Raw genomic sequence first — 23,868 nt, forward strand, 5'->3', positions numbered from 1 at the left:
ATAATGGGAAACTAACATTGAAACAGTCTGATCATTCACAGTATAATAAGGGAAAAAGGCCCCAAGAAATGTCAAAGTTCCAACTGCCACTGCTGTTTTTGCTCGGGTGAAGAATGTAGAGATAAGAAATGACAGCATTATTGCACTGAGTCCGAACAAGAAGAAGTACATAAAGACCAGTGACTTATCACTGTACTTGAAAAGGGTGCCCATTGTGCACAGAGTAATGATTCCAGCAGAAATTGCAAACTGTGTGGAAACAGAAGGCGTTAGCAGTGCTTTATTCATTATTCATGTTAACTGCAAGCATGAATTTTAAAATAACCAAACTTATATTAATGAACCAACTTCAGGAGAACTCCTCGGGGGTACAACTACAACCATGCAAGTATCAAGTACACAAAGGAAACTATTGTTATAAGAATGAGAAACCATGGACAGAGAAACAATTTAAATACAGTAAGATCACTTCCTACAATTGCGACCAGATTGATTCTTAATCACGAATATTTTTGAGGTCAAAAACTCGGGCATCAATTCAATTTCATGCTATTCAGGTTTAGCTCCAACAACAAAACAAAATAGCCAAACATATATCTACCTGGAAAGAATATGTAATAAACCATGAAAGATGGAATATCTCGTCTTTCAGACCCATCATGTAAAGACCTTCTTTTATCTTTTGTTCCTGGAGCATCAAAACAAGATAAATGCTGAACAAGAAACTTTCTGAAGCAAATCTTAGAAATACATAAAACAACTTTAACAGTTATTCTTTAACTTCACTCTGACAAATACGATTAATTTACAGACTTAAGCAGAAGCAGACCTTCTCAAAAACAGAGTAACTAATCAAGCGAGAAATTGGATAAAGAAAACCCAATAGGTACCTGTTCATTAGATCCAAAGAAAGCCAAATATTTGTCAATAAATTAGGAAAAACTGGAGTAGATAATAATTCTTTATAACATGACATTAACAGGAGGAGATTTGAGGACCCAAGAACTTTTCTTAACACAATAACATGTAAGCATAAACAAGAAAGTAATACAAGATACATACAGGACCCCCATGACTGTCTTGATTATGGACTGGAATTCGTCATCCGTATATTCACGAGTAGGAAATGGAGCAAGCCTTATATTTGAAGGACTGAATTGAGTCCAAGGCATCTTTATGGAAGAATTTATGACTGGTGGCAGTGAAGGTAGCTCTTCATTTTCGCTGACTGAGTCTGTAAGTGATTGTTGAGCAGCATAAATGATGAAAGAATCCATAAGTTGTTGGAGCTGGGAAAAAGAAAAAAGTAGAGATGTAAAATTATCAGTTCAATTATAAACAAGGACTGATACTGGCACCGAAGAGAGGATGCCAGCACATTGTATAAAGCTAATCAAAGTTTAATCTACTTGGTCCATAAGTAACAGTACACTTCTACTATGAACACATAAAACGATTATAAAGAAGAGCGTACATACAGTTAAGAAGCCACTGAAGCTATACTGCATAATTGGTAGTGTATTGACACCTAACTCAAGGTCATTAAGATAAGGACCATTGGTGTCCATGATGCTTTTAACATCAGGAAATCCTGAAAATGCCCATGAGTGGTTTAGACGTATACTGTAATCGAATGACTGAGGACCTTGATCATGAAACACAATAGCTCCTTTGATTTTTGGATTCCAGCAACTCCTAAACCGATAGGGAACAAAAGTAAGCTTCTTTATATGATGAACCATTATTCTTACACTTATCATATTTACAACAGGCATGAACTTATTATTTACTTAATATTAACTGTGAAACTTCCATGCCTAAGAAAGAAAAAAAGGTAATCCTTACCCTTGCCTGCAAGCTTATAGCTTGCTTCTGGAACTATTTTACATACAATTGTTGGTATAAAGGTCCTACTCCACTACAAACCTCCTTAAAATAAAAACTAAAATAAAAAAAAATTCAAAATCACATCAAGATATAGCACATATAGTAAGCAAATTGATCTTTGAGACATGAAGAAAAACACAATAAAGTTAGATTTCAAGAAAATTTCTTTGATTGACGGAAAAAATCAAATTAGAAACAGAGGGGATTATGGGGGCTCGTGTGTGGGAGGATGTATTTTAATTGTGTGCGGTGGCTTCTAGGGGGAACCAGATTAGATTCATCCAAGGGCATAGATTAGTTTATACTTTTCATTTTAATTTTGATTTGTATTTGAGAAATAGCATATATAGGGAGAGAGAGGGGGGTTCCAGTAAAAACTTTTCAGTTACAAACTTTTAAAAAAAATATTTAATTTTCGCACATGTTAATTATTAGTTATATAAAGTATCCATGTTTAAAATAACTGAAAAAGCAACACCATTTCATTAGAAAACCCATAAATAAGTTGTACGTTCAACACATATATAACTCGGGTTCAGCATTTTTTAACATATTTTGTTGAACATCGATTAATTTGTGTTGAAAAAGTACGTAAACTACTCTTCCAATGGTTGAAATAATGTAAATGTATTATATAACCAATATTTTCTGTATTTATACCCTAGTTGGGTATTGGTGAAACCCCAGAAAGAATAGTTTAAACGCCTCTAAAATATTCAACACGATGATAATAAGTGTTCAACACCCGATGTTGAACCCTAGTTATACAAGTGTTGAATGCACAATTTATTTATGCTTTATTTTTAAAATGGTGATGTTTTATCAATCATTTTCAACATGGATACTTTATATAAGGATTAACACGTAGGGAAAATTTAAAAAAAAAAAAAAAGTTTATAAATTTGTAACTTATACACACACGTATATTTATTTATTTACCTATATTTGTATATATAGAAGGCAGTGCTTTAAAATTATCATTGAAATTTTAAATACTAGCCAGACTGAGTTATAGAAGTAGCTCTGCTCACAAGAAGCTCTTGCCACACCCGGTCACAGTGTAAGGGGTGACTTGGAGATCAATGATGCTAGTCTTTCTGTCTAAAGAGCGCCTGGATTAGCCAACTACTTAAGACACAATACCATAGCTTGGCAGTAATGAAGGAAGGAGCTTATATAGCTAACGACTGCAGCCACTCTGAACTGCCATCTTCTCGACCAGTTTCCTGAGGTGTAAGCAGCCCAAACTGTCATTTTCTGGAAGAAATGCTGAGAAAAAACATATAGCCTGCAGGCTCAGCTCGCCACACCCGGTCACAGCGTAAGGGGTGACTCGGAGATCAATGATGCTAGTCTTCCTGTCTAAAGAGCGCCTGGATTAGCCAACTACTTAAGACACAATACCATAGCTTGGCAATAATGAAGGAAGGAGCTTATATAGCTAACGACTGCAGCCGCTCTGAACTGCCATCTTCTCGACCAGTTTCCTGAGGTGTATGCAGCCCAAATTGTCATTTTCTGGAAGAAATGCTGAGAAAAAACATATAGCCTGCAGGCTCAGCTCTTGCCCTCCTTCCAAACCAGCCTATTTCACATTAATCCTGTGTTGTTTGGCTGAGAGAATTTATGTGTTGGAATGGGAAACTAATTCCTGTTAACTGGTAATTCATGGGATTTCGAATCATTCGCATTAACCCCCATTGCCATACCTTTCTTTCATGTTCCCTTCAATAATCTAAAAGGCATCATATTATATAATTATCGTTAAACTAACAACTATAATTTAGAAAATAGGTAGACTATTCTAGAGGCGTCAGATAACGTTGATAGTCTTTCTCCTTTATATACACTGCTAATAATCGGTATATACTAGCTGATGACAGCCAGTGCGAAGCATGGGTCAAGAAAAAATGATATTAATATTAAAAATGATTGTAGGGAGTACTTTAAATTAAAGTTTATATATAATAAACATATATAAGTAGTTGAACATTAACAAACTTGAATACCATCATACTTTCATATCTATATGAAGTTTTAATTATAGCTGTAGCCTGTAAGCTATGTTACCCGGACTCTTCATTTTGTGTCGAGTACCCGTGTCGGACACTCAACACCCGGACATGGGTATGGACACTCAGACACTTATTCTAAGCCAAAAACATGTAACATTTTCAAATTATTGCCGAGTCCGACACTCGGACACGTATCCATGTTGGACACTTTTAGCCGAGTCCGGGTAACATAGGCTGTAAGGGATCAAATAATAAATTTGTGGGAAAAACAAATAAAAATCAATTTAAATTATTGAAACCAGATACAAAATTATGATGAGATATCAGTAAAAAAAGTTTTTTGGCTTTTAATGAAAGTACATACATAATAAATATATATCTGGGAAAATATGTTACATGGAACCCGGTTCGATACGATAAAGAGTACAAAAATGGATATACAGAATGTTATTTTGAGGGAATCTAGTTAAGTGGAACGCCTGGGGACGAAGGAACGTGTAGGGACAGTAATTTCATTTTAAAAAAATAATTACATGTCCTTTAATTGTAAGTATTATGATATTATCCAATATTAACATAAAAGATATGAAAATTAAAACAAGCATTTGGATTCATAATCTATCATTATATGCAGTACTTTTACTTTTTATACAAGGATTTTGAAGGTAAAATTATAATTATAATTATTAATTATTTATCTGTACTATGAAAGACAAGTACAATTTTAAAGGAAAAAACATGTTACAGTTAATTTTAGTTTCAAATATTTTACAGCTATACCAGATTCAAACAACAGAAATGCAGATGCAGTAGATGTGAAGCTCCAGTAAAACAGCTGTCCATCCATCACAGTAGTTGAGGGAACTTTCTTCTTCTCCCTCATTGCCTTCTGTAAAGTTTTCTTTATTCCTTTAATTTCTCCATCTTCCACTCATTTACATCTTTTCATTTCCTCCTAATGTGCTTTCCTTCTTCTTTTAATTCAGATTTGGTTTTGTTCATCATTCCTTAACTAGTTTGCCAGAGTTATTTAGGTTCGCGGGAAAATACGAACCATTGATGATCTCATCGGAAATGGACTGATTCAGGATCTCTAACACGTCCCGCGTTCCTTGTGACATTGCTCGGGAATCGTATCCGGAAATATAAATATATATATAGACACACACACACATATATATATATAAATATACATAAATACATACATATACATACATACATACATACATACATACATACATACATACATACATACATATATATATATAGAGTTTTACTCCAATAGAAACCTCCTTGTTCTAGGAACTAGAAACTATCACTAAATTTCTAAGAGAATATCACTAAATTCTCAAACAACCCTACTTTCTCCTTCTTCTTCTCCAACCCACCAACCCTCCACCCCACTTCCGGCAGCTTCACCCTACCACCCCCGCCAAGTCTCTGCTACTCTCTCCACCTCCATGCCGCCCGACCCTCCATAGCCATCACCTCCATGTCGGCCTCCATTATTTATATCACCACCAAATCCAACCCCCCTCCGGCCTCCACCGCCCCTTCCATTCCACCCCCACCTCCACCTCCACCTGCACCTTCGTCCCCACCTCCACCTCGGTCTTCCTCACCTACAGTACCGTATATCTAGTTTAATGCCGATTTAAATTCCATATCTTTGCCAAAAATCTGCCGGACAAAGCTAAAGGCTCCTTCCATGTCCACCACCTCCATCTCCACCTTCACCTCCATTATCTCCACCACCGCAACCACCACCTGAATCGGCAACTAGAACAGATTCAGAAATTCTGGGCAGTTTCCGCAAGTTTTCACTAATTCGTGCAACACATATCACTAAATCGTAAAGAGAATATCACTAAATTGTACTGAGGATATCACTAACTTGTATTGGTTTCTAGTTTTTATTTTAAAAGTGGTTTCTATTTGATCATGAGCCTATATATATATATATATATATTAAATGACCTTTGATAATTGTCTGGAATTGAAAATAGGTTCTTTTCAAACTAAATACATAGTATAAATGTGAAATATTAGCTTTCAAGCTGTCAATTTAGGATATTGTCAATGTGATGTGATCACATGTTTAATGATACGTAGGATATTGTACTCAATTATCTCACTTATAGCCGTGTTTGGAGGGTAAGATGTGACCAGCCTAAACCCTATCCAGGCAATGAGTAAAGAGGTTGTTCCCGTAAAATGATCCACCACATGTCGAATAAGCTAGTCGAACCCATGACCATTTGGTTATTAATTAGGCACCTAACTTGGGGGCCAGCCTGACTTCTTGATAATTGCGCATATAATTACCACACTGATTGTCAAATCCCTTTTTAGTAATTGTAAATAAATAGAATTTTATTTGTAATTAATTAACAAATTAAAAAATAAAACGTCCAGCTAGAGACTGACACTAAATAAAATATTATTATGGGATAGTATAGAATAAATTATTATCAACCAAACTCATTCGACATGATATCAACACTCAGATTACAAAGTGAACTAAAACTAGGTAAAATTATGTGTATACATCATCTCTACAAAACACACAAACAAGTTAAAATGCGTGAAATTATTTTACTAAATAAGCATCATGTAGAACAATCAGTTAGAATACAACTCACTTGACTTCATCGAAAGCACCATAAAGATCTGATCTTATATAGGTCTCAAGTTCCAATTCGTCATTGTAAATCTTAGATACACGCTGTAAGCATAAAAGTAAGTTGTCATTAGATCTACAGTAAATTGCAATATCTTTGCAAACAAAGTTTAACAAAAGTGATTTTATCATCTTTTCTACTTTAAGGAGTCCTAAACATGTAAATACTTCTAATTTCATAAATTTAATTCAAGTAGAATTTGGGAAGAAAAAAGTTGGGTCAGCAATTGCATAACTAGAAAATTCAGCTAGAATAAAAAAAATATAGTTAAATGAAGTACAGAGCAAGTAGATATTTATGCGTGAACAACTAATGAAAAATCAATGAATTTCTTAAAAAGGTACAATCTTAACCAGAACAATTCTTTATTTATAAAAATTTTAAGTTTCACAATGATAAGTATCTCATATCCCTCCAAATGATTCTGATTATCCCTGATTTTGCCTCATTCGCTATGATAATTAGAAGTGTGAAAACAGTTATATATAGAGAAGGGGGTGGGGGCTACAACAAAAACAAGAGAACAAAAGATTAAGAGTTCCCTTAATCTTATCTTCTTACAAGATTTAATTGCTATTATACAGGATACAAAAGCTGAAATACACAGTAGATTAATCACCATGGTTGCTTGGTTGTCAACTTTGGTTCATGGTTCAATTCTGTAAAGGAAGTTCAGTTGAATATCTTCTAGTTAATTTGTACAATGTTGGCATGTTGCTCATATGGCCACTATCTATCAATGTTGTTAGAAAAGAGACGAAAATCCAATTATAATCATCTGGGAGCATATATAGTGCATAATGGAAAAACGAAGGAACAAACCTAAACATGATGATACCTTTAGTAGGGGAAATTTAAACGATAATATATTGATCATCATTCTTGTCTCTGTTGTATTAGGTGTAAAAGCCAAAAACTCGCCCTTGGCCAGCAAAAGTTCTAAAACTTGATCAAAACTAGGGGATGCGTCATGTTTACCAACTTCAATAAACAATTCCTTCTTAATATACCTGCATAATATAATAGAATTTATAAGAAATGTAAAAAAAAAAAAAAAAAAAAACCAGGGTTTAATGAGAGCAATGTCAGCAAACAGTTAATTAAGATACAGGTCATTTTCATATTTCATTATCACTACTAACTTTCAGCTGATTATAAGTAAAAATTTGATAATTGCAAATGTTAAAAGCCTTAAAGCAACTCCGCTTATTTAACTGTTATTGTCTTACTTAAACACATGATACAATACTATATTGAACTTTACGATCATATAATGTCTCAGTAGACAATACTTGTAGCATAACAATGAGAGGAGACATACGACTGAGCCGGGTGGATCTGTGTATCCACTTGAGTCCGTACAGCTATTAACATCAGCATTATAACCGTTGGAAGTATAATCTGCACAATTAAAAAGCACCACCGCAAACTCAATTTCAGCTTCAAATAATTTTTGAATATAAACAAAATGCAGGAAAATAAATAAACTATCCAGCACAATGATCACTAATATTAACAAATTTTTACTATTATTATATGATTTACAGCAACAGCACTTCAATATAGATGCACAATTAAAATAGTATGAACAAGTATGAATATGATAAAAATTCAAGCAATTTGATTAATTTGCGTTGAAACTTGAAAGTAAGTCTAAACAAACAATTTGCGGTTGCAGTTAAACTTCAATTATGCGTTACATTATACTGATGTGTTTGTGTGTGTGAGAGAGAGAGAGAGGGAGAGGGAGAGAGAGAGAGAGAGAGAGAGAGAGAGAGAGGGAGAGAGAGAGGAGGGGGAGGGGGAGATAGAGGGGGGGAGGGGGAGAGAGAGAGGGGGGGAGGGAGAGAGAGAGAGAGGGGGGGGGAGGGGAGAGAGAGATAGAGGACCTCAGCAAAAGTAACAAAAGGATGGCGAATTTTGAGAAGCCAGTTCTTGCGGAGCATCGCCTTCAACTGGCGTCCAGAAGACCTCATCTTCTTCTTCTTGTCACTTCGAAAACCCTAAATTGTCACTAATATAATAGTTTGAGAGAGAGAGAGACATGGGAAGGAAATAGAAGAATAAAGTGGTGAGAGAGGAAGCTTGGTGTTTACTTTGGCGTTGAATGAAAAGCAGCAGCAGACATTTGGTAATACAGGGGTGATGGATACTAGAAAAGTAGAAAGTGCTTCTCTTAAGTACGATGTCGTTCTCCGCTTTGGTAATTGGTAGTAATATTTAATGAACCAAATCTAATTATGCTCGTGCCTCGCTCATTTTACAAAATAGTAAATCCTCAATGTTGTAACATTTTATTTTATTTTATTTTTAAGAAGCTCAATGTTGTAACATTGATTCAATGTTGTAGTACCTGACAACAAAGCACATCATGTAATTAGATATTTAAATGATACTCCCTCCGTCTCAGTCAATAGTATACATTGGGGGACGGGAGCGCGGCACGGACTTTAATGCTTCAATATAGTATAGTTCTGTAAATTATTTTTAAGATTTTCTTTTTTTGTATAAAAGTATAACATTTATATTTTTATACAAAAAAAGAAAATATTAAAAATAAGTTGTGGAACTATATTTTATAAGAGCCTTAAAAAGCGTGTCGAGCAGTGAAAAAGAAACGTATACAATTGACTGGGACAGAGGGAGTATAGATTATCCTTTTAAAAAGGTTACACATGTAAACTACATTTTTATATTTGAAACACATTTCTTATGCTTACAATAAAATATTATCATCATAAATACAGGCAAATTTCGATCATTCAAGTAAAATCACAAAAGAAATTTTCATATGTATAATGTAGATGTATGTTCATTTTATTTAGGGAAACTTATTCTAAACAGAGTAAAATATAAAGTGGTGGCCGAATTTTATCCATTTTTTTATTTTATTAGTCGAAATATCAAATTTATAGATAGGTGCTTAGGTGGCCAGACTTTTCAAAGAAAAAAATAATTTTTTTTTCTCAAAAAAGTGGCTTTTAGCCACCCTTTTGATGAATTAAGAGAATATATGACAATCTTATTTTAAATTTGAATTTTCGGCCACCAAAATGAAAAATATGGCTAAAGTTCGGCCACACATATATTTTACTCTTCTAAATATTACTTGCAAGTATTTATTACAATAGTAAAATTAACAACAATAATAATTATAGTGTACAACGGATATAATATTATATGTTTGAATAATTTATTTCATTCACGTGTTTTGTTAAAAAAAGAATAGTATTTGAAACAATCAAATATAGAATTCGGTTGTAATGATTTTACTGTGCACGGAGTCAGTTCTTCATTTATTTTTTTTGCTAAATAGTTCCGGCTTATCAACGAAGACGCTGACTGGTCGACTGATAAGAATATATCTGTGTTTGCCTTTATTCTGATGGTGGGTTCTAGACGCTAATTAGTCGTTATAAAATCGTCATTTTATGTGAAGTTGGAAACGTATGGTACATTCATCTCAACGTCAAGTGATTGTTGCCATTAAACAATGTCAAATAGGTGGGTCCACTAGCACATTTGGAGAGCATATTCGTGGTACTTATCTGGACAATAAGATATTACTCCGAGTAATATGTTGGCATTATCCAACGAATGGCTACCGAACGGGCGCAAATGTTTACCATTTCTAATTAATTCGAAGTTGTTGATCTAAGAATATAAATTATATAAATTCTAAAAAAATAGCAAACATTCACACGGATCCAAATCCTTCAAGTAACAAAAATTTACACCGTACCCAAGCCGGTTATTATCTGGAAAATGAGTCATCGTACTGTTTTGAAATATGTTTCTATCACAAGGATTGAGCTGGTCATCACCAAACAATTAAAAATTTTAGGCGTAGAAAAACTTAAACGGCAAGATGCTAGTACCACCACGCCTTCCATATAAGTTGAACTTTGGAAGAATTTTCATATATCGATGTAGACTTACTCCTTCCAGTTTAGCAGTACACAAAGCATAGCAAATCTCGTTTGATGCTTGTCTAACTTTTTCTCTGGGAGAAGTCAAATTGTAACATATTATGAACATGATGTTCCTATATAAAGGATTGTATATATTTGTCAGTCCATACATATGAAACTACTACATCAAGATCAAACTAGTGTAAGTTCACGTACATGGGCAGTTTTGTTTCACAAAAGATTCTGAAGGCTGTTTAATACTTAAACACATAAACACCAATAAAGTTCTCATGCTCAAATCTACAACGTTCCCCCACTTCTCTAAAGGATTACAGGATTGATAAGAGTTGCACATAAATTACAAGTTTCAGTACTCCGAAAATAATACTTCTGATAGCAAACATCTCAGACACAGCCTACAAACATCACGGCTGGAACTGATCACCCATACAATGCATATACACTTTTCCATTTTTAATGAATAAATAATTCCAGAAGAAAAAAATGGAATCTGTAAAATTTGACAAACCTTGATACATTCTCAAATCAAACTAAAGAATTAGCCTGCCCATATCTTTCTATACCTACAATCTATAAGCAAAACAAATGCAACAGAAAAAAAAAAGGGGAGGGGGAACACTCAGGGCAGGCTTAAAATGCCAATAAGCGTAGGTATGCTCATCACGTGGCAACCAGAAGAAATTGGGGCACCATCATAAAAGCAAAGTTTCCTTGTCAAGACAGTAACGAGGCCGAGGCACACTAAATATTGTAGGCAAAGACAATGACGAGGGGGGAAATATATATAGGATTTTCTCAAGTTCAATGCTAAAAGAGATCAACTTTTTTCTTTAGCATGTCTTGCTTCCACTTTGGCAACTTATAGAATGCTTCTTTCAACATCCCAAATATAGTCTGGAATTCCTCGTCAGAGAGATATGCCTGAAAGTAGAAAAAGGGTAATCAGAAAAGAGAGGGAGGCAAAATGAGCTGGTGCCAAATTATTTTCAAAATAACCAACCTCTCTTTGCTTAAAATCAATTCCAGTGACCGGGTTATCAGATTTTGCTTTCAACCGTTCATAATCAAATGTGATTTGACTTCCACTACCATTTTCCTCCTGCTCTACTTTTGGTTTTGGTTCTGACTCCTCATTCTCTGATACAGGCTGAACAATCTGTGTCTCCTCAACTTCCGTAGTTTCTTCGGAATCTGTAACCTCAGGTAAGTTCTCACTCTTTCCTACAGGACACAGGTTACAGGATAAAGAGAAAATTAACTTAGCAACAAGGGTGGTGTAGCTTTTTGTATACTAGATGTGAATGTTTTTCTGCTAATCAATGATTCCTCTTCCGAGGGGTACCATTGGCCCCAAGTGTGAAACAAAACCAGAATTCATCAGGGCCCCTACTTTTTATTCACATGGTACTTCAATGCAATGGTTAGGCTATCTTAAATTATATTAACTTGCAAATGTCTCGTGTAAGGGAGTACATTTACTCTAGGTCAGTCATTGCTACAGTGCCTTAGATTATTCTGTTGTGTAATTCTTTCAGTTTTATCTATTCATACTTCTCAGGTGCAATGGTATGTATATAGGCATAATATATATACATCATAACAACTATTTAACACTCGAGCTATCTAACTAAGTTTAGTAGTACCAGAGTGCATTGGTTCTGTGGGAGGAATTTTACTGGACTGGGCTGGTGAGGAACTAGGCGAACCCTTCTTTTCAGCAGTAAGAACAGAAGATAAGGCAGCTACGGCTGCTGCTCTTTGCGATCCTCGACTCACTCCTGCTGATTTTGGAGAAGCATCGCGTTTAGGCCCAGGAGACGAACTAAATGCAGAGTTTAGTGCAGCCAAAGCTGAAGCTCTTTGAGTTGGTCCTCCTTGATTTGTCCCATTTGATTTATCCTAATTTAACAAAATATGCCTAATCAAAAATCTTATTTTCTTATTACCTCACAAAAGATGAAGCAACAAAGCTCACATAGACAAAAAATAATTGATTAATATAAACTAGAAAATGCATATTACTCAACCTCATACACTTGTCACTGTTAATTAAGATATATCTAATGAATGATATGAGAGTCGCATAAAGTTCAAGCACATTGCTTTCTCAAATTAAATGCACTTCTATTTCCACCTTTTGGTGTTTTGCTTGCTTCCTATCGTTGACAAGATTTATAAATATATATACTACTCTACCTAATCAGCATTCAAAGCAAAAGAGGAAGCATAAAACAAAAGGATAGATGGAAATTATGATTCACTGCTAAGAAATTCCATAAATTAAGCGGCTAGAATATATGGTGTGTACTATATTGAGGTTCAATTCAGTGTTTACCTCTGCCGAGTGACCAGTCCCAAAAAGCAGCATAACTTTCTTTTGGAATGAATTTCCGTAAGCCTTTTATTTGCATCCAGGGGAATAAAAAGCCAAAAAACACAATGGATAAGCAAAAATATGAAGAGATAAGTGCATCTAAAAAATAGAAAAAATATAAAGCATAACAGCAAAGAGCATGAACATTTCTCATATATTCAAAGAATACTTCTGAACTGACTTGGCAAAAGCAGCATGATAACATTTAATATATATGTGCAAATAGGACATCTAAACAGGAAGGGTTTGAGTACAGTGCACATATTTAGTAAATGTATTTGTCTGTGGCTTAAAGAAAAGAGCTTTGCTTTGTGAAGAAATCAACACCCAATAACAGTAAACATTGATTATGGCTGCTACAGCAAGCTTTGATCATTTGCAGATTTCATTTATGTTTCTTTTGCCGGTTAATATTTGTTTAGATTCTTAAATGTAACACACAATAGCAAGGGCAAGCTAACTTCCCTTAACTTGGCTGGGAGGTCCATAATATTAATATTCAAGTGTTATTCAAATGTGGCCTCATATATTTAATGTATTACTCCCTCTGTCCCATTCATTTCTATACAATTTCTATATTGGGATGTCCCTCTCATGTCTATACATTCCAAAAATAGTAACTTTTTATAATATAAACACAGTTTCATCCACTACTTTCTTCAACTATCTCTATTCTATAAATATAAAACACTATTCCACCCACTACTTTCTTCCACTATCTCAAATCTATTATTGAATATAAATTGGTCCCACCACTTTACTCACTTTTCATTTAATTTTACTCATTGTTTACGCATTTTCTTGGTCTCCGTGTCCAAACCAAATGTATATAATTCAATGGGACGGAGGGAGTATGTGTTATTACTTGGGTTCCCCCAAATTTGATTACTTTTGAGTTTTGATACCACGCATATAACTATTACTATAAGATAAGCACGGGCCTAAAAGCTTGACGTATTTCAAGTGCCAAGTGTATGATGCACAGAATAAACAATGCAAAGACTGTTCAGACTCCCTCCCTCTTATGATACCTGCAACTGGTCCCGGAATTGTCAAATTGGCTGCTAATCTTAGTACCTTTATTAATTTAAAACCCTATTTTCTTACTAGTGATGTGAACAAATAGGCATATGTTCACTCTCATAAGCAGGACAAAATTGGTCTTAAATTGGTTTAGTTACAGTTTTAAATTAACTCCTAAACAGATATGACCCATGCGGCACAACTTGAGCTTAGCAATTAGTTTGAGTATGCAAATAGAACTTGAGCTTGACTCACCAAGTGAACTATAATCTATTTGAACGAGCATAACTGACTTCAGCTGACAAGGCTAAAGTCTTAGGGGCAGCCTGATTCTAAATTATTCAAGTTAGTTCTATCTATACTTTTGAAGAAGTTATAGTTGTTGCCACCATTATCAGTGTCAACATTACCACCACTATTGGATCATAGATTCAGCTACACAGAAGCAATCAACTTATAAGAATGAAAAGCATAAATGCATATGATGCAAGACATACGGTTGCTTTAGATGAATCCCATGAAAAGAATGTTGTGAAGAAGCATGGTTCATTTCCTTCTGTGACTTTGTACAGAGGTACATACGGGGACAGCCCATCAAGAGACACGGCCATATCAATATATTTCTGCAATAAGTTTCAATGGTTGATGCGAGCACAAACTGAAAACCATAATCCCCGCAAGGCTAGATTAATCCAACAGTACCTGGCCATACTCGAGCGAGTCTTGCTTTTCAGTTGAATCTGCAGACTGACCAACCCAGACAAACACCTCCGCATGTGAATCAAGAATCAAAACATCCTCCGTCAACAGATCATCTTGTGAAAAATTGTAAACTTCCTCCACCTGTCAAAATTAGCAAATCCAGATTGTAAAAGCTGCTAAAAATAAAACTTGGATTTCAGGGAGTGTAAGACTACAAACTCTTACCTCAAATTTTCCTGGAAGTCGACATGGCAGCAGGAATACGAAGTAAAAGTAGTTAGAAGGGGTGACAAATTTTACTGTGCAAGCCATTTATATATGTAAAAAAATATTTGTTTAACATCTATTAACAAGAAAAAACACCTTTATCAATTGAGAAGGTAAACAAGTGGGGATCACGAACGACATCCGGACACACTTTTTTGCTGGTGTAACTTTGTTTTCCTCCAAGGGCAAACCAGAAAGATGAGTTTTCAGTTCCTTCTTTAGCATGTTTCACAACTGCGCCAGGCTAAATGTACAAGGAAAATATATTGAATTGCACTTGATATTCCAAAACAATGTTCATTAAGTATGTAAGGCTTGATACTCTTATTCTCTTCACTTGCACAGTAATTTCAAGTCGATTAGCAGTTTTACATGCAAAATGGAAAAAATCAAGGGAAGGCTATACTATAAGCTACATAACTAATCAAAAACTTCACAACGATAAGCTAATATATAACGTCTCACACATCAACTTCAAGTGGCCCTCCATGACGGTGTTTCTTAATCCTGACTGCTTTACCCTCTGTTTGGCATGTAGTCTTTCAGGTCTTTTGTGATTAGCTCTAACTTTGGTGGAATAAAAAGGCTACTTAATCTCTTTCTCAATTTAAAAAGCTTAAAAAGGATTTGTACCACTTTTTGCTCCTAAAATAAAATAAGGATTAGCTTTCGTAACTGATTTTGCATATTCAGTCCTCTAACTTTCACTTGTCAGAAGCATGGTTGTCATGTCGGTCGACTAGTCGACTACTAGTCGACTAAGCGGTGAATGGATGTCGACTCAACTTGTCGACTAGCTGAATGTTGATATTTCAGTCGACTAGTCGACTAAGCGGTCGACTAGTCGACCGACTAGTCGACTAGTCGACCGACTAGTCGACTAGTCGAGCTGCTAAATTTACTGCTTTAGTTTTCTCTGATTATATTTTCTGCTCTGTTTTTCTGCAATCTGCACAATAAGTTCTGCATAACTCGGTATATATTATTTCTGCGCATATTTGTTGCTTACTTGCTGCACTACCACATCACATCACAGTATCACACAATTGTTATATATCAGTTGTTACATATTTTACTTTGTTTTATTGTTATTTGTTAACTCTTTTCGCTTTTCCATCATTCTCTTTAAGTTTCCGATTCTTAATTCCTTAGAATCTGAATAAAACATTGTGGAAGGTGTTAGAACTTAAAAATCTAATTTACATGATATATATATGTGTGTGTGTGTCTATATATATATATATATATATATATATATATATATATATATATATATATATATATATATATATATATTAATTTTAATTTATAATAATATTTTTTTTGTCGACTAGTCTACGACTTGTCAAAGACTAGTCGACTAGTCGATTAGACAGAGGTCCATCGACTCGCCTCGACTCATCGACGTGACAACCATGGTCAGAAGTAACATCCTTTATACACAACTTTGATTCTTTTTTATATACATACAAGTGATGTATTCAATGTCAAGCACCTGTTGCCATACAAGGGTGATGTTCCCGAGTAAAACTCGAGGACGAGGTTCCAAAATACCCAAGTTGCAAATTAAAAAAAAAAAAAAAAAAAAATGCAACCATATGTGCAACCTCAATTGTAAGTGTTGCAACCTGAAAAGCAACTGCTTGCAACCAGCGCTGCAACCTCATATGCCACTTTAACTACTCCCCTTGTCCCATAATAAGAGTCGCTTTGACTTTTCACACGTAATTTGAGGTGTAAAAAAAACATAACTCTATATATTATTTTTCAAATTTTCTTTTTTAAAACAAAATTTTGACATCTATATTTTTATTCAGAAAAAGAAAATTTGAAAAATAATATGTAGAGGTATAATTGTTTTACACCTCAAATTACGTGTAAAAAGTCAAAGCAACTTTTATCATGGGACAGAGGGGGTATATTTTTGAAAATAAGTTTAAGAACTACTCCCTTCGTCCCTTTTTACCTGTCACATTTCTATTTTTATTGGTCAAATTGACTAATTTTTTACCAAAGATTATAAGTCACTCTTACATTATTTTAAAAACTTAAAATTACACATTAAAGTAGATTAAAAGTTATTTTCGATGACACATTTTTTTTATTTTATCAATTGATAAAATATTAATAAATTTCAGTCAAACTTTGGTCAATTTGACTGTTCAAAAGTCAAATGTGACAACTAAAAAAGGACGGGGAAGTAAATATATACTAGCCTTGTAATCCGCCAAAGCAAGTTCAATAAATTTTCAGGCTTTTTCAAAAATACCCAAGTTGCAATTTTAAAAAAAATAAAAATAAAATGCAACCATATGTGCAACCTCCATTATAACTGGTGCAACCTGAAAAGCAACTGCCTTTAACCAGCGCTACAACCTCATATGCAACTTTAACCATATTTTTGAAAATAAGTTTAAGAACATGGGCATTTTTCAAAATTTCACTTAATATTTTCCTAAAACCCTCTAGCAGCTATCAAAGTTTGCTACATTCAGTCATCATAATCAGTTTCTCCTTCCAACACCTATTTCCAACTGCTTACTTGGCTGCATCAAAAGTATACTTCCGAATTCTATATTATTCTATAGATATCTGAATCACAACTATGAATTTTGACCAATTTATATTTTTCTGCATGTGACGTAGTGTATACCTTTAAAAAGTCTGCAACTTTGATAGCTAGCTGTTGTTGCTCTACTGTACTTTGACTTCCATTCCAAATGAAAATAGAAGATCCAGATTGCACAATAAAACACTCATTAGTGTTCAAAGAGGTAGCCACCTGAATGAAGGAAAAACATGCCAGTTTAAACACTTTAGAGTACTATATAAATAACACGCAGAAATTGCGTTTAATCTAGCATATTTAATATATATATATATATATGCAAGTGACTAAGGGTAATCATTTTTAAAAACATACTGCATCAACTTGAACAGCTTTATTGTGATGCACAGCAGTTCCTGATATTTCAATCAGCGCAACACAATCAGCATTGTAAGTTTCATCATTCAGACCTTTGTCAGCAATATAATTTTTGTAGCCAGAACTTATTCCGCCCTATCATAAAGAAAATTGAATAAATAAAAGCATATCTTGGTAACCTCAAAGAAATCTAAAAGCTAATGTCTTCATCTCTTTGCCAAAAGGATATAGAGTGAGGATAGCATATGTGTACTGATACAATCATATATAAGCATCAGTACAAAGAGTACTGATTTAAAAATAACATCACATTAATGTACCTTAAGGACCACCATAGGTTGAAAGATGGCAATAAACTGCGGTGGCTCTTTCCCTTGAAATATACGACCCTGCGAAAGCATATATTATATATATATGTCCCCAAGGTAACTGAGGCTAGGAGTGGATAATAGAATACCTGCACGGGTCGTCCTTTCAATGAATTAGACATTGTGACAACTAATCGAGCTGCCATCTTCTGGTCTTCCTGAAATTGCACAATAGTCCTTACAGTCACATCTACTTCTCAACTCCTTATAACATATACACTTTCAAACACCCACTAGGAATTTGAGTTTATTAATTTGCTTTTGAATATGCTACGATCTATGTCTCTGGCTAACAAAAATTAATATTTCCACTAATAACAATACAAGACATTTACCTCAACACTGTCCTTCCCAATCCAGTAGCATAAGTAATAATCTTCTTTCTTATCATGAGGGTGATAGGTGTAGAGAACAATGTAGCAATCTCCACCATAAAATTTACCAATATCTTCTTTTGGCACGGGAGTCTTAGCACTTCCATTGATGCGCCATACCTGAAATTTTTAATCATTTACATCTGCAATATAATATCACCTGATAATATACATGCACAGTACACACACATTTCCAACATGATAGTTCATTAATCTCCCCAAGGACCCCAACATGATGGGACATTAATCTCCCCAACCTCTTAAAAATGATTTCTTAATTTTATTAAAAAGGAAAAGTTTAATCCATGATAATATATAATGCAGACTGCAGAAGTATAGATGAGCATGTATGTAATAGGTCCATTTTATTTCAAAATATAATGTGCTTTTTACTTTAAGTGTGTACAAGTAATTTTTCACAATCCTGCGGATTTCTATGTGCAGGTACAAACTTACTAATATAATTCTTCTTTTTGTCAATACTTTTATAGTGTGGATAAAATACAACTTAAATGAAACTAAGTTCTAAATTTTTTATGTAGTAAGTACTACATGGTATTCAATATTATTATCTAAATCATCTTCTTAGGAAAACCTAAATAACCTTGATGTGTAGCAAAGTTGGCTGTTAAGTAGGGCTGTCAATAGATAAAGTGTCTATAATCAAGATCTTGCTTTAAACATTAAAGAATGGCCTGATTCTGCTATCTTACAGTTTCATGCTCGAAATTTAAATTATACTAAAGAAGCAATCTCATTTTTTTGTATATGAAAACAGAAAATTCATTGGATGCTCAAATTGGGTTGTTCAATTAATTAGTTGATCTTGACAACAACATATTATTTTCATTGCCACTTAAACATCTCAACATGTTTAGTTCAGTAAAGGCCCATTCTAATTTACCTTAAGCTGAATTTGACTAGTTTACAAAACTTTCCCAGGCACTTCTGTTAAATAAAATAAACAGATAGCCTAGATGGATAGAACTGTATAAATAACACACCCCTTAGGTGGATAACCACACCATAAAATGTCTTAATAGCCAAACCTCAGTTTTTCCACCTCCTTCAAGCAAAGGTGGGATTTCCTCATTAACGGGAGAACTCTTAGACGCTCCCTTTAGGCCAACACCTTGTTGCTTGAGCAAAGCTACAAGTACGCAGAGGAGTTTCATGGTCAATTTGCTTCTTAAATTTCTGTAAATATCTAGAGTTTTTACAAGAGTATTTACCTGCTACTTTTCCTCTACCTTCTTCAGGAGCAGATGGTGCTGAGCCTGAAGGCCACGAATCAAATTTGGACTTAAATGTATTTGTTTCATACCCTTGAATGAGACGGGTTACATGTGTTGACTTTGGTCTATTTTGACTAGCAATGAATTCCTAAGATCATAATCACGACAGAAGGGAAAAAAAATATAAGGATAGGAAGCATCTAGCATCATCTACACGAGGATCTGAATCAAAGAACTACCTCAGCGACTTGAATAGCAGCTTTTCTATCATCTACTTGTGTTACCCGACCAATCCAAACAAAAACTTCAGCACCACAATCTAATAAAAAGCATTTGTTATTTTCCAATAACGATTTGGACAGATCACCATCTACTTCATTGACTTGACCAGCTATAATGCTGCAAAAGAAAAAAGGGGAGCAAATTTCAGCACCTCGAGTCTATTAATGCTTGTAGCATCAGTCATCAATCATTATATTATGACACACGGCCTGATAAAAAAAAGGTGACCACAGCTCCCCTCATTTGTATTAAGACAAAAAACATTTTGTCTTGAACTGTTGCAGAATAATTTGTGTAAAGTATCTCGAGGATGGGAAAATTAAAAAGATATCTTGTGAACTACTAGATAGCAAAAAGGAGGCCATATATAAAGTAAATCTTATAATTTAAGACATAAAATTTTCACTCTCAAGCTCCCTACTTCAACATAATGGTACAGCAGCTTGGCAAAAAGAAGTTAACACCACAAGCAAGGGGAAAAAAAGATTACCTATACAGTTTAGGAGCGGTCTTCTCGGGAATAGCATCATCTTCACTAGCAACTTTTTTACCAATTGGAGCAAAACCGCCAAATATGACCCAAAATTCACCAGAATCGGACTCCGCCTGTAGCTTTCCGTCATCTGGAGTACAGCATAGCATCACAAATATAAGTAACTAGGGTTGATTCATCAACCATCACAAAGGAGAACCAGATTACTAGAAGAGTATATAATGAATTGGAAAGTAACTAAAGAAACCAAGATAAAAATCTCAGATCAGATGACCTGACCATGATCATAAAGCAAAAACAGGAACATTGTATATCATGAAAGTCCCCATACCAACAATTGCGACATCACACTTTCCCTCGTGATACTTTTCTTTTAAAAACTGAATCACTTCTAAGGATTTGGCCCTTTCCTGAATATTGGAGTTTGCGCCGTTAAATTGAAAAATTTTCTCTTTGGTGTCCAGAATAAAGACATCATCATGATTCAATGAAGACCGAGAAAAGGGGACCTGAATAAGAAAAAAAAAACTTATATTCCTCCAAACAAACTTTGAGATTGACAGACTTTTACCGTGTTCTGCACATGCCATACCTGCTTCAATCTAACAACTCGTTTTCCTTTACAGACATATAGCCGTGTTTCAAATTCTTCCTCCTCGGGTTTCTTAAATCCTGAGGCAACACCTCCTTCGAGTGGTATAATACATGGTTTAAAGTATGATAAAAATTTATCGGACTCATGACCTTGGAGTTCTCTGTACTGCACTGCACGTCCACCAAGAATTGCATCAAGCTCTACAGTCTTTATAGCTGCTGTTCCAGCTTCATCCTGTTATATGAGTTTTATTTATCTCTCAGAACATATTATAGGCTAGTGAAGTGACGAGATGAATTTTTTTTTTATAAGGATGAACCCTTACCTGGCTTGTATCTTTTCCTAGCCAAAAGTGTATGTCATACAGATAAGCACCTCCCCTTCCAGGACTTGTCTGCATGGATATAAGTTTATGAAGCATGTTTCACTTATAATTCAGTTATTGACATTGTCCCGAACAAAAAAAAAAAGAAAAAAGAAAATTGTATGTAGGGCATAACCACCTGCAAGATAATATACGAATCCCCCGAATAGAACCGGCCATAATCAGATTTTGGCAATGCTACTGGTAGAAAATTCTCAATTCTCCAAATTTCAGTTCCACTAATAGGTGTTAAGCACCAAACAACATAAAGAATGCAACTGAAAAGAAAATCACTTAAAAACTGAACAGTAAAAACAACCTACAGACCTAGTATATGAATGAATTTAAAAATGGTTGTGGCCTATAAAAAGAACAAAATTGCTATCAGCAGAGGCAAATTGTAATTAAGGATACAGTTTCTGCCCCGCACCCTGAAATGCAGGCTCCAAAGCTTTTGTTGTGCTAGACATTGCGTAAAGACCTCTCTTATTACTGTTACTCCCAGAAATAAATAAGAGAAGTCCTTGTTACTCCCAGAAATAAATAAGAGAAGTCCTTGTGAATTCCAAGTTGTACAATCTCCAAACGGCTGCAGATATTATAGAGGGAAGTAGGTAGGTTGCAATCATACATATACATCAATAGATGCTATAATATCTAAAGATGAAGAACACAAAATATTATACTTATCATGTGACATCGTGGGTTGTTATGCGTACCGGACCCAACAACCCACCACAGGTCGGCCCAAAAGTGATAGCAAATTTTTGATTGTGCTTATAAAGGGCCCAAATACTCTTTAACTATCGATATGAGATGTTACATATCAACTCTAGATGACAACATATTCTTTTGTTTTTCCAGTCAGTAAGCAAAAAAGGATAAGGTATGGTTCATTCACAAGTAATTCCCTAAAGTAGACATGTTGATACAAGACGAGCAAAAGCGAACAAAAAAAATCATGCAATCAAACTACTGTACAATTTGACTACAGATATCATCTTATAGTAGAGTGCATCTCCACCGCAGGATAAATTTGTGCACATTTACAATGCCGCAAATATAGATATCAGGTATGGTTCTCTGCTTTTATTGATTCTACTACTGGACAATGCCAGCGGGCAATGAATCTTAAGATTGATTCGTGTCTTGCATAGATATTATAAGAAAAGAAAAATGTACGCCTTGGAACTTCCTTCTCATTCATAATCTTAGCAGAAAAAGAACCTACTCTCTCTAAACTAATCACGTATTAAGTTGATCACAAGGAGACAAAACTCGAAACACTTGACAGCCACCCAATCTCCCAGCCGAAACAAATTCACACACACAGACCTATCCTAACCGCTACGATCCACTAATCACACGCCAATCCACCACTAAATACACATCAAACGTCCACACTCACTCAATCACTTGACATATCCCCAAATTAACCAATCAAAATAGCACAAAACAACATAAACATATCTCCACACACAAACACACAGATTTCAAATATTCACATCATAATAATCCAATAAAACAAGAGATCTGCGATCGATCTCATTGACTGACGATTGACTGATAACGACTAAACAACAGAGCATCAAAAACTACCTTTATGACGAGATCGCCGCGCTGTGTTGCTGCTGCTTCTCTCTCTAAAAGATGAAGAAGAGTGAATGATTTGATGAGTGTAGAGAGAGAAAGGTGTGTTGCAAAAGAGAAAGGGGGATATAAAGCTGGCAAAAATATAGAAATGGAGGAGACAGAGGGTGGTAAAAAGGAAAGGTGAGATAATTATTGCTGTAGGTGTTTCTTTGTGTTTTTTTTCTCTCTCTAACTTTTTTTTTTTGCTTTTTGGGAATTATTATGAATCGAAATTGTACTTTTTGACAGATGATAGGAGAGTATATACACAAGATGATAAGCATATACTTTTGCTTGAATTACCAAAATTTTAAAACAAATTATTAATTTATTTTAATTTTTTATTATTTATTTTCTAATTTATGTCAGAATTAATTTAAAAAAAAATTGAGAAAATGGTCCGAACTTTGAATGCAAAAAAGGAGGGGGGGCACCGGCCTTGCTGGATTTTTATTGCAATAATCAACTTTAGGACTTGCTGCTCCCTTTTCGTGCTCTCCAATCTCTTCATCACCCGTTTATTACAAGTAAATGCACCCGTCGTTTTCAACGTTAGACGGTTCGAAGATAAAATAGTTGTAATAATATTATGTTAATTAAATCGGTTTTTCTATGGCGTGCGCATGGGCACATGCTAGGCGCGGAAAATTTTGTGTTTGGAAGATTTTGATTGGCTCCTCTCTCTTGATAATGGTGGATCCCCTGCAAATACACCAAC

The 23,868-nt window shown here is 34.7% G+C and overlaps 2 protein-coding genes across 3 annotated transcripts in view; both read right to left on the minus strand.

The window, feature by feature from the left end:
* The window catches only part of LOC108226432 (ABC transporter A family member 1), a 37,597-nt gene extending 28,863 nt beyond the window's left edge, over positions 1–8,734 (minus strand). The window contains exons 1-9 of one of the 2 annotated variants that reach the window (XM_017401391.2): positions 8,473–8,734; positions 7,905–7,984; positions 7,422–7,593; positions 6,545–6,627; positions 1,479–1,695; positions 1,063–1,289; positions 830–890; positions 602–688; positions 17–249 (exon numbers count right to left, since the gene is read on the minus strand). In XM_017401391.2, the coding sequence (XP_017256880.1) occupies positions 17–249; positions 602–688; positions 830–890; positions 1,063–1,289; positions 1,479–1,695; positions 6,545–6,627; positions 7,422–7,593; positions 7,905–7,984; positions 8,473–8,559 (1,247 nt within the window). In that variant the 5' untranslated portion in view covers positions 8,560–8,734. Of the gene's footprint in view, positions 1–16; positions 250–601; positions 689–829; positions 891–1,062; positions 1,290–1,478; positions 1,696–6,544; positions 6,628–7,421; positions 7,594–7,904; positions 7,985–8,472 lie in introns of those variants that run through there. The other variant, XM_017401392.2, reaches the window with a different exon arrangement.
* A 2,131-nt stretch (positions 8,735–10,865) lies between these two features.
* LOC108226433 (villin-3-like) lies at positions 10,866–23,278 on the minus strand. Its single transcript, XM_064080353.1, has 24 exons — positions 23,118–23,278; positions 22,044–22,107; positions 21,933–22,011; positions 21,658–21,757; positions 21,480–21,548; positions 21,152–21,388; positions 20,891–21,068; positions 20,557–20,689; positions 20,024–20,183; positions 19,782–19,932; positions 19,599–19,699; positions 18,511–18,669; positions 18,265–18,333; positions 18,128–18,196; positions 17,805–17,942; positions 17,535–17,663; positions 14,978–15,125; positions 14,840–14,850; positions 14,615–14,755; positions 14,410–14,535; positions 12,851–12,913; positions 12,159–12,414; positions 11,516–11,736; positions 10,866–11,436 (listed from the first exon to the last, which is right to left on the minus strand). The coding sequence occupies exons 3-24, from the start codon at positions 21,986–21,988 to the stop codon at positions 11,323–11,325; spliced, it is 2,829 nt and encodes a 942-aa protein (XP_063936423.1). The 5' UTR covers positions 21,989–22,011; positions 22,044–22,107; positions 23,118–23,278; the 3' UTR covers positions 10,866–11,322.
* Between the last annotated feature and the right edge of the window lie 590 nt (positions 23,279–23,868).

The sequence above is a fragment of the Daucus carota genome, chromosome 6 (genome assembly GCF_001625215.2).
Source record: "Daucus carota subsp. sativus chromosome 6, DH1 v3.0, whole genome shotgun sequence".
NCBI classification, from domain to species: Eukaryota; Viridiplantae; Streptophyta; class Magnoliopsida; order Apiales; family Apiaceae; genus Daucus; species Daucus carota.

Coding starts and splice junctions, on each gene's coding strand:
- LOC108226433 (XM_064080353.1), bottom strand. CDS start 21,988: ATGTCTAGCACAACAAAAGCTTTGGAGCCTGCATTTCAGGGTGCGGGG. Junction 21,549..21,657: donor ATTCGTATATTATCTTGCAG/GTGGTTATGCCC, acceptor ATATCCATGCAG/ACAAGTCCTGGAAGGGGAGG. Junction 11,737..12,158: donor CACAGAACCAATGCACTCTG/GTACTACTAAAC, acceptor TGTGTCCTGTAG/GAAAGAGTGAGAACTTACCT.